Raw genomic sequence first — 16305 nt, 5'->3', positions numbered from 1 at the left:
GGGGAAGAGTTGCAGGCGAAGGCTGTTCCTCTCACCCTCCTGCTCCTCTTCTGGGGTCTTTCCTGTCCCACAATCTCCAGCCTGGGAATTGGTGCCCTTTGCGCCTCTCCTTCCTTCAATTCCTGGCGTGCTAGCTAGCCACCCGGGCTAGCTAGCCACCCGGGCTAGCAGCCACCTCTTCTGTGAAAAACGTGCTTCATTTGTGACACCTTCCCAGAGTAGTGTGGAAAGAACAAAAAAATAAGTGCCTATGGACCGCCTTTCCACGGAAAGGCTTTTCAGTGTGATCTTGAAGCGTATTAACTTCGTAGGCGTTAATGCCCGCAGAATTTAGTGGGAAGTCATCTGCTCAGACATTGCACCTTAATCCTAAATTGATTAAGGCTTGTTCTCAAGTAAGCGCCGTCTATTTCAATGGGAGTGCGTTACCAATAATTGGTATGGGTGAGATTGATCACTAAACTGGGGGAGTTTGAAGGAGAACAAACCTCCCAGCAGTAGAAGGGGCAACTGTGAAATCCCGGCAAAAGGTCATGCATGGGCTATGGCTGGTGTTTCAATGCAAGGCTGATAGCGGATTTTTTTTCTTGTTACCAGTGGAAATCCCCAAATAAACATAATTCTACACCTGCAACCTTCCACATCATTTGGAGACCAAAATTATTGCAATACTATGCAGGTTGGTTGTAGTAATATTTCAAAATTACAGTTGTGATTTTGGCTTCCATTTCCATGTGCCAAAGCCTAAATGTAATTCTCCTGTGGATTTTCAGCTGTTAAGACAAAACTGATTTATGCATGATGTCTTTCCCCTAGTTTACATTTATTTTAGTAGCAAATGTCGGCCATAGTTAAGCCAGAAATTAAGATTGGGATTAAATTTTGTGCAAATTAATTTATTCACATTATTCACTTTGAGTTGCTATTCATATAACCGCTGATAGGCAGAAGTAAGTCTAGCTGAGAATATCTTGAATAGACACCTAACCCATTTTGTACAGTGTATTATTTCATGCTGTGGTCAACTAAATGCCAGTGCAAAGCCCATCATGATATAAGAGAGAGAGTAGAATTCTCTTGCAGTTGTCCCCCCACTAATGAATATTCACAGTAGGTTTCTCAACTGTGATTATTTAATAAGCAGCTATTGATAGCCTTTTTCTCCATGAATTACATTAAGATCTTTCATAGTGATCGTAATTTGACCATTGTTTCATTTTATGATATCTAACTGTAACCCTACGTGAAATGTATTGGGTAAGGAAATACTTTTAATGTGTCTAGAATCCGTATCAATCTTTTTTATTTAATGATCAAAACTTTTACTGTAGGAAAATGGATTCTACTATATCATGGATACAGTAAACCATCGATTCTACTCTAAGGAAAACTGCATAAGCTCATGAACATCTGGCTTATTTTAATAATTTTAAAAATGCCAAATACTACAGTGTTTACTAATGTAGTTACTCCACTCCCTGATAATTTCAGCTGACTTATTTGCACTCTTTCTGAGCTATCTAGTATCTTTCTCTAAGATAAGTGACCAGAATTTGGGCTTCCTTCTTAGGAATAGGCCTTCCTTCCTGTAATAAACTTGCATAAAATAGCGTTATAGAAATCGTAATTAATTAGAGCTATCTCTGCTTTTGCAGCTGCATTTTGTGTCCTGCTGTCTGTTTCTTGGTCTCTCTTTTTTTAGCATTCTCTGATATTAGAGTTGTTTCTAGATATGCATTTACTATCAAAGTTCACAATATAGAGATTATTAGAAAACCTGTTAACTCGGACTGGAAAATATTTTCTTACAAAGGTGCTGATTTGAGGAGAGATTGTTTTGAGTGACCAAGCAGGAAGGATTTACAGAAAGTTTTAATTTAAGGTCTCATAATGTAGTAAGGCATCAGGCAAGAAATTGACAAGAAATTGTGAGTTCTAGTCCCGCCTTAAGTACAAAGCCAGCTGCATGACCTTGAGCCACTCTCTCTCTCTCTCTCATAGCCCTAGGAAGGAGCTAAGTAGGGGCAAGCCACTTCCAAGAAACTTTGCCAAAAAAAAATTTAAGGACTTCTTTGGGCAAAGGCTCACATTCCCACCAGCAGAGATGTGTGGACAAGTTTAGTAATAATGTTTAGTATTTGTGAATATACTGTGGGGGTCAAAATATGGTTCATAATAATAACCTTCTGCCTTGTAGTGTAGTTCAAAGCAGCACTGCAATCTTAGCCTAGGGTTTTTTTTTACATTATGCTTCAGTCAGCATGTGGATATATATTAACTGTTTATAATGTTGCCAAAGTTACTTTTTGTGCTGTGTTGTAAAGGCAATATTGAATTACTATATATGCTTGTGTCTGTTACTAGATGAGGATAAAAGTTAGTTGCTTTTGCTGTTGTATAAGTTTAAATAAAGACTATGACGGTCAAAATGAGATGTATTTGGAACTTGAAACATCCTTGCTTCATATTATGAGGTAATGTTCTTAAGATGTTGTATGGGGACTTCACATTTGTGAGTCAAATATTTTTGAAGCTATATATAGCTAAAGTGTTATATGTCTGTACTGAGAATGGATCTAGATATATAACAAATACATCTTTGAGGATAATCTGTTGCTTACATGTTCTATTAAAAAGCATTACTTTGAATAATGAAGAATAATGAATATCTATTAAAGCAAGTCCCCATAAAAAACATAAGTCATATTTTTCTCTTGATGACTATCAACCTATCAACTTTTTGTACTTACATAAATATGTGTATATACTTTGTACATTCTTCTCAGGTTTTTTTCTGGAATAGGCTTTTTTCCTGTTCTTCATTCTCATCATTTTAATAGGTTTACTTTTCTTGTACAGTATTTGCTACAGTTTTCTTGTACAGTATTTGCTACTATACATTTAAATTTTATTTTTTGCCATTTTACTAGTTCTGCTTGCAAATTTTTAATTTTTACTAATCTGTTCTAGTTAATGCTAAATGAAATAACTTAAAAGTTATGAGTTTATTTTTCCATCTTAGCTACTAATTCTTATTTAGTATTAATTCTATTTAAGTCTAGATGCTATAAAATTGTTTTAAAAATATGTAGTGGATCATTATTTATTTATTTTTACATTTTTATAGCAAATTCTTACAAACAGGCATGCCAGAAAGTGAAAATGACACTGAAAAATAAAATGCAAAAATAGGTTTTTCTATATATTAATCTCAGTAGTTTTATTAAGAGCATTAAAATCTTTTATAGCAATTTTTCTACAAATGTTATAATTTCTAATTTATTTCATGTTACATCTTTGAAGTTAGTGACATTAATACTGTCCTGAACTATGACATCAAGAAGTTCTGGCACAGCATTTCCTCGGAAGAATTACAGATTAAGCACCGAGTCTGAAAAGTCCAAAATTGCAGGTAGGAGCAATATTGTGGATTCTGGGGAGAAGCTACTTATCTTGTAGGTTTTTCTTGGTTCTAAGTCAATTATATAAAGGTCAAATACAGAGATATATATTTTATTTGACATCTGTTTGGAAGGTCAGCTAAAATCATAAATCTTTAGTAGAAAAAAATCCCCAGCTAACAGAAAAAATAAACCGGGTACAAAAAAGACAGACCTATTATTATTTTTTTACTAATCATTAAGAAAAGAAAGTTTCAGAAAGTATATTGTATCGTATAGGTTAAGCTTACTTTCTAAATTTGTGAATACAATCTCATTCATTGGATATTAAATATAATGATACATTACTTGGTTGTGACCTAGAAAGCCCTACATGGCATGTGGCCAGGCTATCTACAGAACTGCTTTTGTCCCATTATATCAGTCTGTCCCACCCGATCAGGTAGGGAAGGTATGTTGCAGACCCCATCAGTTAAAGAATTCCAACCGGTGGGGTCTAGGAAGAGAGCCTTCTCTGCCTTTGCCCCTGCCCTGTGGAATATCCCACCCCCCAGATGAGACAGACCCCCCCCCTCTCCTGTCCTTCTGCAGAGGAGTTAAAATATGACTCTGCGGCCTCTTGTGGGAAGCTCAGAGGAGCATGCAGCCATGGAGATGGTTGGCACTCTGAGAGCCCTCCCTTTACCTTCTTGTAACAGATTTAATCCTTGCCTCCTTTTAATTGTAAATTTTCTATATTTTTACTTTTTATGTACTGTTTTTATATTTTAACATTGTATTGTACACCACCTAGGAATACAATAAGATGTTACCGGGGTTGATGGGCGGTTCAAAAATGTGAAAAATCAATCAATAAATTCCGTGTCAAAGAGCATTGATAGAAGCTGTCTTCAGTCTGGAGGAAAATATGTTTCTTAATTCTTCATTCACACAAATACAGAAGAGCTGGTAGTTTTAATTCAGTGAGCCTTTACTTAGAAATAGTTTTAGATGTTTATGAGCAAGACTTACGTATTGAATGGATGTGAGATTACTTGATGAAGCAGACTGAGTTAGGCAAATCATTCTACTGTAACCTGGTTTTTCTGAAATGGGAAATCATGCAGGAATATCATATTCTGTTTTAAATTGTAAAGAAGAAATAAATTCAACCAGAATGTGTTTGTCACACTCTGAAAGTAACACGAGTATCTTGATTATCTGACTTGGCTTTTGCTACTTGTTGTAGGAATAGTGAACGGCAAGCTCCTGAATGATTATCTTCATCGTATTTTTCCCAGTGCTGATGGAACTCAACCTTCTGCTGCATGCAGGTACTTGTTCTTAATTTATTAAATATCAAGCAGATCATACTATTTGGATGTGGCTGATGAATAAACCTTTAGCAGGTAGAGTTCAATGCTGACATTATATAAAATAGCTCTACCATCTGTTTTATATATTATATACAAGTATTTTTGTTATAATATTTGTGCAGGGCTTTGTCCTCATTTTGAAAAGGTATGTGAGAGGCAATAAAATCCTATTAGTTTTTATGGTACCTTGTAAATTTGGTTGTATGTTATTTACAAATTGCCAATAATGCCTTAATATCTATGCAATACTCAGAAAATTGTGTGTGCTTTATAAATGTTAAATAGTAACTGCAAATGTTTATAGTTCTTGAGACTTGTAATCTGAAAACCAATATCCACTAAATTTCATATAAAGATGTGAAATTAATCAGTTTCAGGTCTTCCAATGTGAATTCATCACTACTGTAACTAAGTCCATCCATTTGTCTGCTGATTGTCTCTTCTCTTTCCTTCTATCTGTTCCCAGCATTAGAGTCTTCTCCAGAGAGCTGAATCTTCATGTGTCCAAAATAGAATAATTTGAGCCTGGTCATTTGTGCCTTTAGTAAGAACTCTGGATTGATTTCTTTGATAAGCCATTGGCTTGTTTTCTTGGCTGTCCTCTGTATTCTCAGGGGCCTTCTCCAACACCAAAGTTCAAAGATATCAATACTTTTCCTATTTTGCTTCATTAGCATCTCTCTTTGAATTACTACAGGGTTACAGGTGTTGTGAGCATAGACAAATCACAGCATATGAATACATTTTTCAAGGTTTTCATGGCTGTTCTACCAAGTGCTGCTGCCCTCTGTATATTTCTTGACTGCTTGTTCTCTACTGTTGACTGTTGATCCTAGAAACATTCTTCCATTTCATTATGAGCATTGTCAGTTCTGAGGTTGGTTGTTGTATCTGTTGTCATTAGTTTGGTGGTCTTTATGTTTAATCTTGATTCCATTTTTTTCACTCAGCCCCTTTTATTACTAAAGTTTGCAGATCCTTTGCATTTTCAGTTTTCAGATAGTGGTGTCAGCATAGTATATGTTGTTATTGTTTCATCCTTCAATTTTAAAATTACCATAATCTTCTTCCTCTTAATACATCTTCACCATATGGCCTTGTTTCATTCCTTTACTAACATGGGACCAGACTGTTTCAATATGTTCTGTCTGTACTATGGCTTCTTGACTGGTATATAGATTTCTCATGAGGACAATAAGATGTCAATAAGAAAAGCTCTTTCATTTCATATTTTATATGTTAAATTTGAGTATAATTACATGATAATTCCTTTTTTTTTGTCCCTAGATAGTACATGCAAGTTTAGCATAGTACTAACGCTGCTAGAGTTTCATGTGAATATTTCTTAGGACAAATGCATGTTGTATGTTTTTATTTAAAGATCTGTTAGGGTCAAATTATACTTAGCAACTGAACTCACAACTGAGTTGCTAGTGTTGTTAAAAATAACTTTCATCCTGTTTTACTTTTAATCACGGGAGGTTATCAGGAAGAGGACTGGAATGGTTTCTTGTTGCATTGCTGCAGCTTTCCCAGACTGTTTATTCTTTAAGTATTCCATTTCAATATTTTTTTTATTTTGAGTTAGAAAATTTTCTATGTCAGATTTCTTTCATTAGTTTATTAAGTTCATAGAGATCATTTGGGTAGAAACAAAGGTGTTTGTTGGTAGCACATTTCCCACTATTTTGAAAGAGAAGCTGTATAAAACTTCTAATTATTATTAAATTGGCTTATTTTATTTATTTTAAAAATGATCCCCAACCCATTGTGGCCCCTTATTTCCTCAACCCCCTGTGATGTGGACGTGTCAATTGCTATCACTCTGCAAACATTCAGGCAAACATTTTTGCTCCCCAGTACAAAACTATATTAGAGACATGTGACACATTACATAACTCATGGATTCCATTTAGTTTGCTAGATCAGGGGTCCCCAACCCCCGGTCCGTGGACCAGTACTGGGCTGCAGCATGCCAGCAACCAGGCCGCACAAACAAGGAAAGCCCCATCCATGAGATGCAGGCAGCACACAAAACCACGCCCCCTCCTGTCCGCGGAAAAACCTCTCTCCACAGAACCGGTTCCTGGTGCCCAAAGGTTGGGGACCTCTATGCTAGATCACAAGTTAAGTGGGCTTCACTTATTATGTCAATTCAGTGGGAAGTTAGAAATCATCTTGCTATGGTATATTGAATATGTATAGCATTGTACAAAATTCAGAATTGAAGAAAAGGGTTGCCAAATCACTGTTTTGCTCATTTTAGGGGGAAAAAATATTTCAGATGCAGGTAGGTAATTCCTTTCTTTTGGAACATCCTTTCTATCAGTGAATGATGCAGGGTTTGCTGTTCCATTATGCAATGTCAAAATAATAGCATAGGGTCTGTTAGCATGCATTTTTTTAAACGGGAACTTTTTAGAACTTTTTAGCTTTTAATCCCTTTGAAGAAGAGTTCTCTTGTATATAAATAGAAACATGTGAAAAAGTAAGTACATCTCATTGAAATATTTCACTTGTTCAACATATTTCAACATAAGAGTTATTTGTATAATGTAACAAACATTATGCACCATTTACATTTTCTAGACAATTGTGTAATTTAAATAAACCTACATGGAAATTTTGCATGTGGAAAAAAATACACCCCTACATTTCTCACTACCTCAAATACCTAAACTTAGAATCAAGTGTAAATTAGAACATCAATAGAGAGGATCTGGGAGAAACTTGTCTTATTGAAAGCTCAGACATATAGTTTGATTGGTTGAAATGTGTGGTATCATCTCTAGAGAGATAGAAAGCTTTTTCAGGCCTCAAGGAAGAAGATTATAGATGTCTATGAGTTTGGAAAGGGATTTAAAAGATCACCAAATAACTGGCTGTCAATCATTCCATTGTCTGGAAGACCATCTATAATTGGGGAAGATTTGCAACACCTGCCAACTTGTCTAGGCCAGGCTGTCCCAGGAAGTTCACCGTGAGAGCAGAACACACAATACTGAAAGAAGTCTCTTAGAATGCCAAAATGTCATTATTTGATCTACAATTAGCTCTCGCCGCTATTGATATCAAAGTGCATGAGTCTCCCATTAGAAAGAAGCTGCACAGATTAGATCTATATGGGAATGTGTGCCAGGAGAAAACCTTGCTATCCAGAAAGAACTTCAGAGCGAGACTCAAATTTGCTTATAAGCACTTAGGCAAAGACCAGGACTTCTGGGACAATGTATTCTGGACCGTAGAGGCAAAGTTAAAGTTATTTGGTCAAAGTACCAGAAGACATGTTTGGCCAATAGGGTTTCACTAGAAGACCTGGACAGTAGTTGTAAAGCATGGTTGTGGAAATGTTATGGTTTGGGACTGTTTTGCTGCATTATAGTCTGGACAGCTTACCATCATAATAAATTCTTCATTGTGCAAGAAGGTATTTAGGATAATATGAGATCATTTGTTAGAGGATTGAAGGTGAACTGAAAGTGGACCTTTCAATGCGACAATAATCCTAAATATTCCAGTAAACCTACCAAGGAAATTAAAGGTTCTGGAATTGCCAAGTGAAAGCCTGGATCAAAATCCTATCCAGATGCTATGTAATGATTTGAAATGGGCTGTACATGCAAAAATCCCCTAAAACACCCACAGCTAGAAAAAATCTGCATGGAGGAGTTGGAAAAAAATCCTTCCCAGTCAGTGTCAGGTTGTTTCTACCAAGGGGAACAATAGCAGGCTTTGGAGCAAAGAATGTCCTTACTTTATGCATTGAAGGAAATGGCATATCTCATTTAATTTTTTGTTGAATAAATGATTTGCAAAGACAATTTTTTATATTTTTATTTACATCCCATTTTTCTTTATATACTGTCTGAAGATAAAATATTGATATGCCCCCATATGTTAAAAAAGAAAAAAACTATTGTACAGGATGTTCTTACTTTTTCACATGACTGCAGCTTTATTAAATTGCTATTTAGCTAAGGATAATGCTGAAATAATTTAGGAAATCTGATCTATAATTTATACAAAACACTTCACAGAAAGTCATTTTTTTTCTTCTGTTCAGGTATCCCTGTGGTTTTGTTGCCAAGGTTTTTCAGAAGTAATTTGCCATTGCCTCCTTTCTAGGGCTGAGAGAAAATGACTGGCCCAAGATCACCCACCTGGCTTTCATGCCTGAGGCTGATTAAAACTCACAGTCTCCTAGTTTCTAGCTTGATGCCTTAATCATTACACCAAACTGGCTCTCATAGAAAGTCATACAGAACTCCTAAAAGCAGTTCTTTTTATTCCTAGGAAGCATCTATCATTTCAAAATCTACAAGAACATATAGAACAATTATTAGCAGAAAGTGCCAGCTCAGAAGATGGTCAAGGTAGGTATCTGTTTGGTTACTATGTTAAAGTAACATAGAAAAGCATCTTATGAAAATTGAACCTTATCTTTTTTTTTATTCTATATGGCAGCATTTCTCAAAATGTGGGTCACAAGAATTAGCTGCAGGTCTCACTAGTTAGTACAAAATATGCTTAATACAAAATAGCAGGAAAGTTTCAGAAATCTGTGGTTAATTCGAGTACATTTTTTTTCTTTTTCAACATGCTATGTTTCTCTTTCAGAGGAAAAGTAATTATGTGTAGAAGGCAGGCAGCTTCTGTGCAAAGTTGACCATCTAACTTGATCCTCACTCAGCAGGGAATAAGAAGCTATAAAGATGTCATAAGAAGGACCTTGAAAGAATTTACATGCATCAAATACCAATAGCATTCTTGGTGGTGCCTGAGCTTGGCTGTTTGCTTACAGATATTTCATCACCCAACTAGGTAACTTCATCAAGGTCCTGTTTATGTTACCTAGTTAGTAACAAAACATCTGAAAGCAAACAGTCAAACTCAGAAAACACTGAGAAATCCATAGTTCAATCCTGAGCTACAGATATTGTCATGGATTGCAAAACGCTGAGAGGGAGGGAGGGAGGGAGAGAGAGAGAGAGAGAGAGAGAGAGAGAGAGAGAGAGAGAGATGGCTTATAACTGTTATCTTGTATGGCTGGACTGGGGAAGAATTTACCCCGCCCATAGTTTTGCAAGGTATACCACAGTGGTGGTGAGCCTATGGCACGGGTGCCACAGGTGGCACTCGGAGCCCTCTCTGTGGGCACACGTGCCATTGCCCCAGTCTTGTCTCCCCCCGCACCCCCCCTCCTCACCAGCAGCCCCCCTGGAGGAGAGTCGCCCCCGAGTGTGGCCCACGCGGAGTAGCACAGCCAAGAACATGGCAGCCAGGCAGCATAGACAAGACTCTGCCCTCATACCCCATCATACACAGTTGATGCTGCAGGGTGCGGGCAGAGGGTGTGGCCGCCATGGCGCTGCTGGGTTGCCTGGGCGATCTGCGGCGGGCCCTGGAAGTGGTGAGTGGCCTTGTGGGCAGGCAGGGCGGGGCAGGGGCGGGGGATGGAGTGGGGGCGGGGCCAGTTTTTGGGCACTCTGTCTCTAAAAGGCCATCACTGGTATAGCATTTTAAGAGCAGCTTAAGAGTTTGATTTCAAGGAAGAAAACATTGAGTAAGAATGACTGTCTTATAAAACACAGATTTCAGGAATTATGCAAAAGTAAATAATTCCTCAGAAGAACATGGTTTAATTTATATCTGGGGGATTGGGTTTTTTTTTTGCTTATTTCCATTAAAATGCTTTTATTTCATAAGGTTAAAGGCTTTTATCATTGCTTTATTTGATATGTAGGATAAAATACAATGATTAAAACAGGCACTATTTTTCTTGTCCAGTTCCAATGAAGTTGTTAGTTTTATGTATAGAGGAATTGGCACACATTCATTTATCATTTATATAAAATTTGTGAACTGAAACTTGGAGAACTGATGCAGTGATCTGCGGTACAGCTGTGAATCATTTTAACACGTGTCCAATGGGAAATGGGCTGTTGCTTTGAACTGAATAAATACATTTGAGGCAGCTTATACCCAAGATTTGTTTTAATAGATTTGTATTTGATTCAGAGATATTTGTAATATTGTAAATGTTAAATTGTTCTGCATGCTTTTTTATAGGCTGTAAAGTCTTTCCTTTTAGACATTTATAAAAATAAACATTATGTACATAATACAGGTTTTATGAAAAATAAGCATTTTTAGTAGTTTATAAATATCAACATTTACAATTTTCTTTGGGTTTGCTAAATGGTTCCAGTAATTAAACATAGTCTTATATTTAGATATTGCCTAAGTAATTTTAAATGGAGTGGAAAACCAAATTCAGCTTTGGGAGAACCACCATCAGGCAGCGGCAACCGTACTGAATGGTAGTAGGAAACCCTGTAAGGCAGGTTTGGGTACTCTGATAGCATGCCATAAGTTTTGATTTTAGCTTATCCATCTTTTGGACTTTATGAAACATGTTAGTAAATGTCAACTAAAGACTAAAAAAATACTCTTTAGAAATATTCTCAGATTCATCAAGTGACAAGAATAATCATAGTTACAGTGTTCGTTGTCTCTTTGCAAAAATTATGTTGAATATTTTGCATCCTTTTTTGAGTAATGCAAAACTTTCATTGATAGATTTCTTGTTATTTCTATTAGAATACCTATTAAATATATTTATTAACTATATCACTTCCTTTCTAAAATTCATTTCTGCTAGAAAATGGCACATATATTGCCTGGGATTGAATTTCTTGTAGAGTTCCAGGCCTTTCTCATTATACTTCCTGCAACTTTGTTTCAGATCAAACTGTAGATGGCAGACTCGGCCCTTCAACTGTAGTGCTGGATCATACTAGTGGCTTTGAAGGGCTCCTGCTGGTAGATGATGATCTGCTTGGAGTGAGTGTGAAATATTTAATTTGATAATAATAATCGCTGTAGATGTAGAAAAAAACTTTCTTTCCTTCCCTCAATAGGTAAACTATTTGTCAGCATTGATATGGGTTAACATTAATTTGAGATGCCATGTAGCAAAAAAACTATAACTGTGGATTTCTATTCTAATTTAAAATAAAGAGTTGTTTCTTTTTTTGCCCCTATTAGTGTTAAAATTTCATATTCATAAAGTTTTGCCTGCTGCAGATGTAATCAAGTGGTGTGAGTATGGCTTGGGTAGATAAATTGGCAGAGGTAACTGTCAACCACTGATCGAAAAGCCTAATCCATTTGGCACAAGACAGCTGAAATAAATGGATATAATCAATTGGTTCCAGATTATTCTTTTGGAAAATGTTCCATACCTGCCCTCTATTTTATGCTATTCCCTGTTATTCCTTTACTAAAATAATTATTTTGCATGTTGCCTTTCCATTTCCTTGGTATAGCTATAGTAATAAAAATAAGCTATTATGTGTTAATCCTTTAATTTTTAAAAATGTATTCATTTTAAATTTAGATATTCCTAAAGTCATGAATTAACAAGTTCAAAGACATGACAGTTAAACAGAGCTCTTTTTCAAGTGGTGAAATATTTGCATTGGGTATATCCTGTTAAATTATATATTGATTGCATATTATTATATATACAACAATGGGAAATCATAGCTACCGGTTCTTTAGCAAGTGTTGGCCTTCATATACCTTGTGGGTTTTTTTTATTATTTATTTAGGTTTGCTTATTTATCCAGAGTCACCTTGGATAGTGGATTGGTAGCATATAAATTTAATAAATAAATTTATTTATTAAATTTATATGCTACCAATCCACTATCCAAAGTGACTCTGGATAAATTTATTTATTTATTATTAATTAGATTTGTTAAGGCTACACGATTCCAAAAAGACTCTGGGCAGTTTGCAAAATATCCAGTACATAATTAAAACAGTCAAAAACATAACAAACATAATTGCCTGGACAAAACAATAATAATAATTGTAAAAAAACGCAGCAGGAACTCCACTAACACAATGACCTCAGGCCTGGGAGCAAAGCGAAGTCTTAAGGGAGTTCTGAAACACTTGGAGAGTGGGAGCAATTTGTCCCTAGGGTTGGGGGGATGCTATTCCAATAGGCAGGGGCTGTGACATGTTTCCCCAGTCCCACAACATGACAATATTTAAATGAAGGCACCTGGGACTCACCTACTCTGCCTGAATGTTGGGTGGTCACAACTAGTGAAGAAAAGCAGATATTCTTTGTTGCTCTCCATTTAAACTCTTCTTTCTCATTCCCTTGGAGAATTAGTTTCTACTGTTTCTGTGTGCTGTTGATAATTCCTTTTTTTTTAAAACTTGGTTTTATTTGAGAGTTTTCTCGTCCCTCACATTGCTCACTAGATTCAGTTTCTTATCTGAGGAAGAAGAAACAAATCCACCTCTCCACTGAGCCTATACATAAAGGTAGTCATGTATCGCTTATATTACCTATCCAAGCTGTCAGCTAAGTTGCCCTGAAAACAGAAGACATTATCATTCTTTCTTTATAAAGGTCACTTATTATTCTTGGTTTTGCTGTTGGTTGTTAGAATCACATGCTGAACCATCCATATGCACTTGTATTTTATCATCCTTTCTGATAGTTTTAGGCTAATAGTTCACATTGTTTCTTAAAGTTTTCACATGGTTTGATTGTAGTCTAATACATGTTGTGTCATCTGCAGCTTTCTCACATTATCACTAGATATTTGTTTGGAAAAACATGAGGTTAGGAAGGCATTGTGTAGGAGACATACATATCCTCATTCCTCTTACATCATACTTGCACATCTACTGATTTTAGGGGAGAGAATTCACAGTAGTTTGAGATTTGGGTCTTTGTAAGTAACACAATACTTTAACGTTCTTTCTCCTGAAATAAAGTACAGTGAAACCCTTGTGACAATCCCTTTTCTTTGTTTCTTGTATTAGGTGATTGGGCATAGTAACTTTGGTTCTATTAGAGCTACTACCTGTGTATATAAAGGTAAGAATAAAGTAGGGCAACCTTGGAAAGATGCTGGTTCAAGTTGGAAGACAGATGTAGCAAACAAATTAAAATGAGAATTTATTCTCCCAACTAATCTCTGGCTTGAATTTTTGTGTTACAGATGTCTTAGCTATTTTGCAAGAAATTTTTGACAATGAAGTATTACTATCCCCAAATTATTTTTATTCTACAGCTAATAAATAATGCTTATAAAAAACAAGGGGTTTGGAAAAGGAAGAATGGATTTATCCTTTGGAATTCCTTTAGGATTCCTTAAGTGTTTGTGATACTTGACAAATAATTGCAATCTAAATAATCTAAATGGAACTTTGCTGCATGTCACTTACATTCCCTTTTAGGTAAATGGATCTATGAGGTCCTGGTTTCATCCCAAGGTCTCATGCAAATTGGCTGGTGCACTCTCAATTGTCGGTTCAATCAAGAGGTAATGTTACAGCATTGCATACACAGTATTGCCACTCTTTCTAAATATTATTAAATAAATACTTGTTGTATTTCAAAGTCTGGGGCAGTATTGAGAAATCTAGGTGTGGGTGTTTACCCTATGTTGAGGTCTGTAATTTGTGTTTCTTAATGTTTTTCCATATGACACTGACAATAATTTATGGAAAGAGAGAAGCATCGTTGCAATAAAATGTTTAAAAAACATTAATGACAAGTGATGGAATATTCTAGTCTTAAGCTAACCTTTCTACTCTTGTTCTGGACATGTTATCCTTGTAAACAAAAGGGAAATACTAAGTTAAAGCTTAAAACATATTTTAAACATCTCACCTCTTGTAGTGAGATACTGACAAGAGATTATTGAAAAAGTATGGTATGAGAATACAAAATGGAATAATAATCCAAATACTTTGGTTAAAATTTGTTCTTGGTTGGTTCTTACAAAGGAAGGAGTTGGGGACACACCAGATTCATATGCTTATGATGGGAATCGAGTGCGCAAGTGGAATGTGACTACAACTAACTATGGGAAAGTAAGTGTCCCTAATTATTTTATTGATCTTGGAAAGTAGTAGTTGAGTCTGAATATGTAGCTGCCGTCATTCCATATTGCAGAACAGAAGGGTATAGTTTATTATATTTCTCAGATTGGAGAGGAAAGAAGATTGGGCTATGGAGTGGGATATGAAGCAGAAAGATAATATAGTCAAGGAGGCATGCATGTTTAATAAATTTGAAAATAACCATGAGGGAATACTGTTTACATGTTTTCAGAAAAACTCTTTTCTTCTTCCAGTCTTGGGCAGCAGGAGACATTGTCAGCTGTTTAATAGACCTTGATGAGGGAAACATTTCTTTCTGTTTGTAAGTATTGTGTTCAAAATCTCCTGGGTGTCACTTGTTACAGCAGTGTTACAACATTTCAGCATCACATGTCCTAAATATATTCATTGAGATCATAAACAATATTGTAACAAGGTTTTTTCCCCACTTCACCATAATACTTCTCTGTAAAGTAGAATTAGTAAAAGGGTCGTATCGTGCTGTATTCAAGTTATGTCATAGAAACTGGTACAGATTATTTTTGAGCAGGAATTTCTACTGTAGGTTGATAAAATTGGTAAAACCTTTCTTTCAGTCCCGTGTGAGACATAAAACATGAATTGATATTAAAGTTAAGTAATCCATGTGACTGGCAATTCTTATATGATTCCTGTGAGGCTTCAGTGAATAGGCCATTCTATATGAGAAGCTGATCTTATTTACTGCAATTATCTATAGCATTGTATCATCTAAAATCTACAGAGAACTGTAGCTATATAGCAGAATGTTCACTGGAATACTATGTGTGAAGGGCAATGATAGTTAATATTTAGTGATCAGGAATCATACTTTTAAAAAAATATGGCTTTATTTGGCCTCTGGTGATGTCATTTGAGTTAGTGAGCTAAACTTTTTGGCCTGCATGTTTTGGTTTTCAGGGGCACGTTTTAAGATGTAAAATAGGAGCCTTTAGCCTTGCAGAAGCATAAACCCATTTTGTCCTTTAATTTTGCCATGGGAAAAAATTGCCTAAACCTTTTCTAAGAGTTATACAAGATTGAAAGACAAGGCTTCTGACCTACGATCTTATGGATTTAAATAGAAAAAAGAAGTGGAAAGCAAGCAAATTTAGTTAGTTGGTCTAATCTTAGCAGTATACTGACGTATACTGACGATAGTTCTGCCTTCCATTAAATACATATGCCACTATACAGTTCTTAGGAAATCTGATATACTTGATGCAGCAACTAAAAATAAGAATAGATTCCTTTAATGCAGAATCCCCAACTTAATAATACTGAGAAAGCTAAAAGTTAAGCAATAATCTAAATGGATTGTTCCGACAGTTGTGCCAAGTGATTATAGAATGACTTGTTCTTTAGACACATACACTTCTGCAGAGAAAATAGCATAGGTCTGAATCATTTGGTGGCATTCTGAGACTGAATACAATCTTAGGGCTCTGGCAAGAATTTACCTTTGGAGATAAAATCCAGGTCTGGATCATAGCAATGGGTGAGCAAATTCTGCCCTTAGGCTGTAGAATCTGTTTTATATTTCTTGGGGGAGGAGATGCTACATGGCTTTGAATACTTCTGCATTTTTCTTATGACTGCCATGTAAATCCTTTATG

General features: G+C 35.8%; 1 protein-coding gene across 1 annotated transcript; it reads left to right on the top strand.

Moving 5' to 3' along the window:
- Positions 1-611: 611 nt before the first annotated feature.
- Positions 612-14163, top strand: LOC107288692 (E3 ubiquitin-protein ligase RNF123-like). Its single transcript, XM_015817332.1, has 7 exons — positions 612-679; positions 3304-3412; positions 4630-4714; positions 9050-9129; positions 11502-11599; positions 13607-13661; positions 14024-14163. Exons 2-7 carry the CDS (start codon positions 3331-3333, stop codon positions 14161-14163), a joined length of 540 nt encoding a protein of 179 aa, XP_015672818.1. The 5' UTR covers positions 612-679; positions 3304-3330.
- The last annotated feature ends 2142 nt before the right edge of the window (positions 14164-16305 follow it).

The sequence above is a fragment of the Protobothrops mucrosquamatus genome, unplaced genomic scaffold (assembly GCF_001527695.2).
Source record: "Protobothrops mucrosquamatus isolate PMUCROS unplaced genomic scaffold, P.Mucros_1.0 scaffold574, whole genome shotgun sequence".
Classification (NCBI taxonomy): Eukaryota; Metazoa; Chordata; class Lepidosauria; order Squamata; family Viperidae; genus Protobothrops; species Protobothrops mucrosquamatus.
The sequence above is the reverse complement of the archived record's forward strand: the minus strand, read 5'-3'. Positions and strand labels throughout refer to the sequence as shown.

Coding starts and splice junctions, on each gene's coding strand:
- LOC107288692 (XM_015817332.1), top strand. CDS start 3,331: ATGACATCAAGAAGTTCTGGCACAGCATTTCCTCGGAAGAATTACAGA. Junction 9,130..11,501: donor CAGCTCAGAAGATGGTCAAG/GTAGGTATCTGT, acceptor ACTTTGTTTCAG/ATCAAACTGTAGATGGCAGA. Junction 13,662..14,023: donor TACTACCTGTGTATATAAAG/GTAAGAATAAAG, acceptor ATTCCCTTTTAG/GTAAATGGATCTATGAGGTC.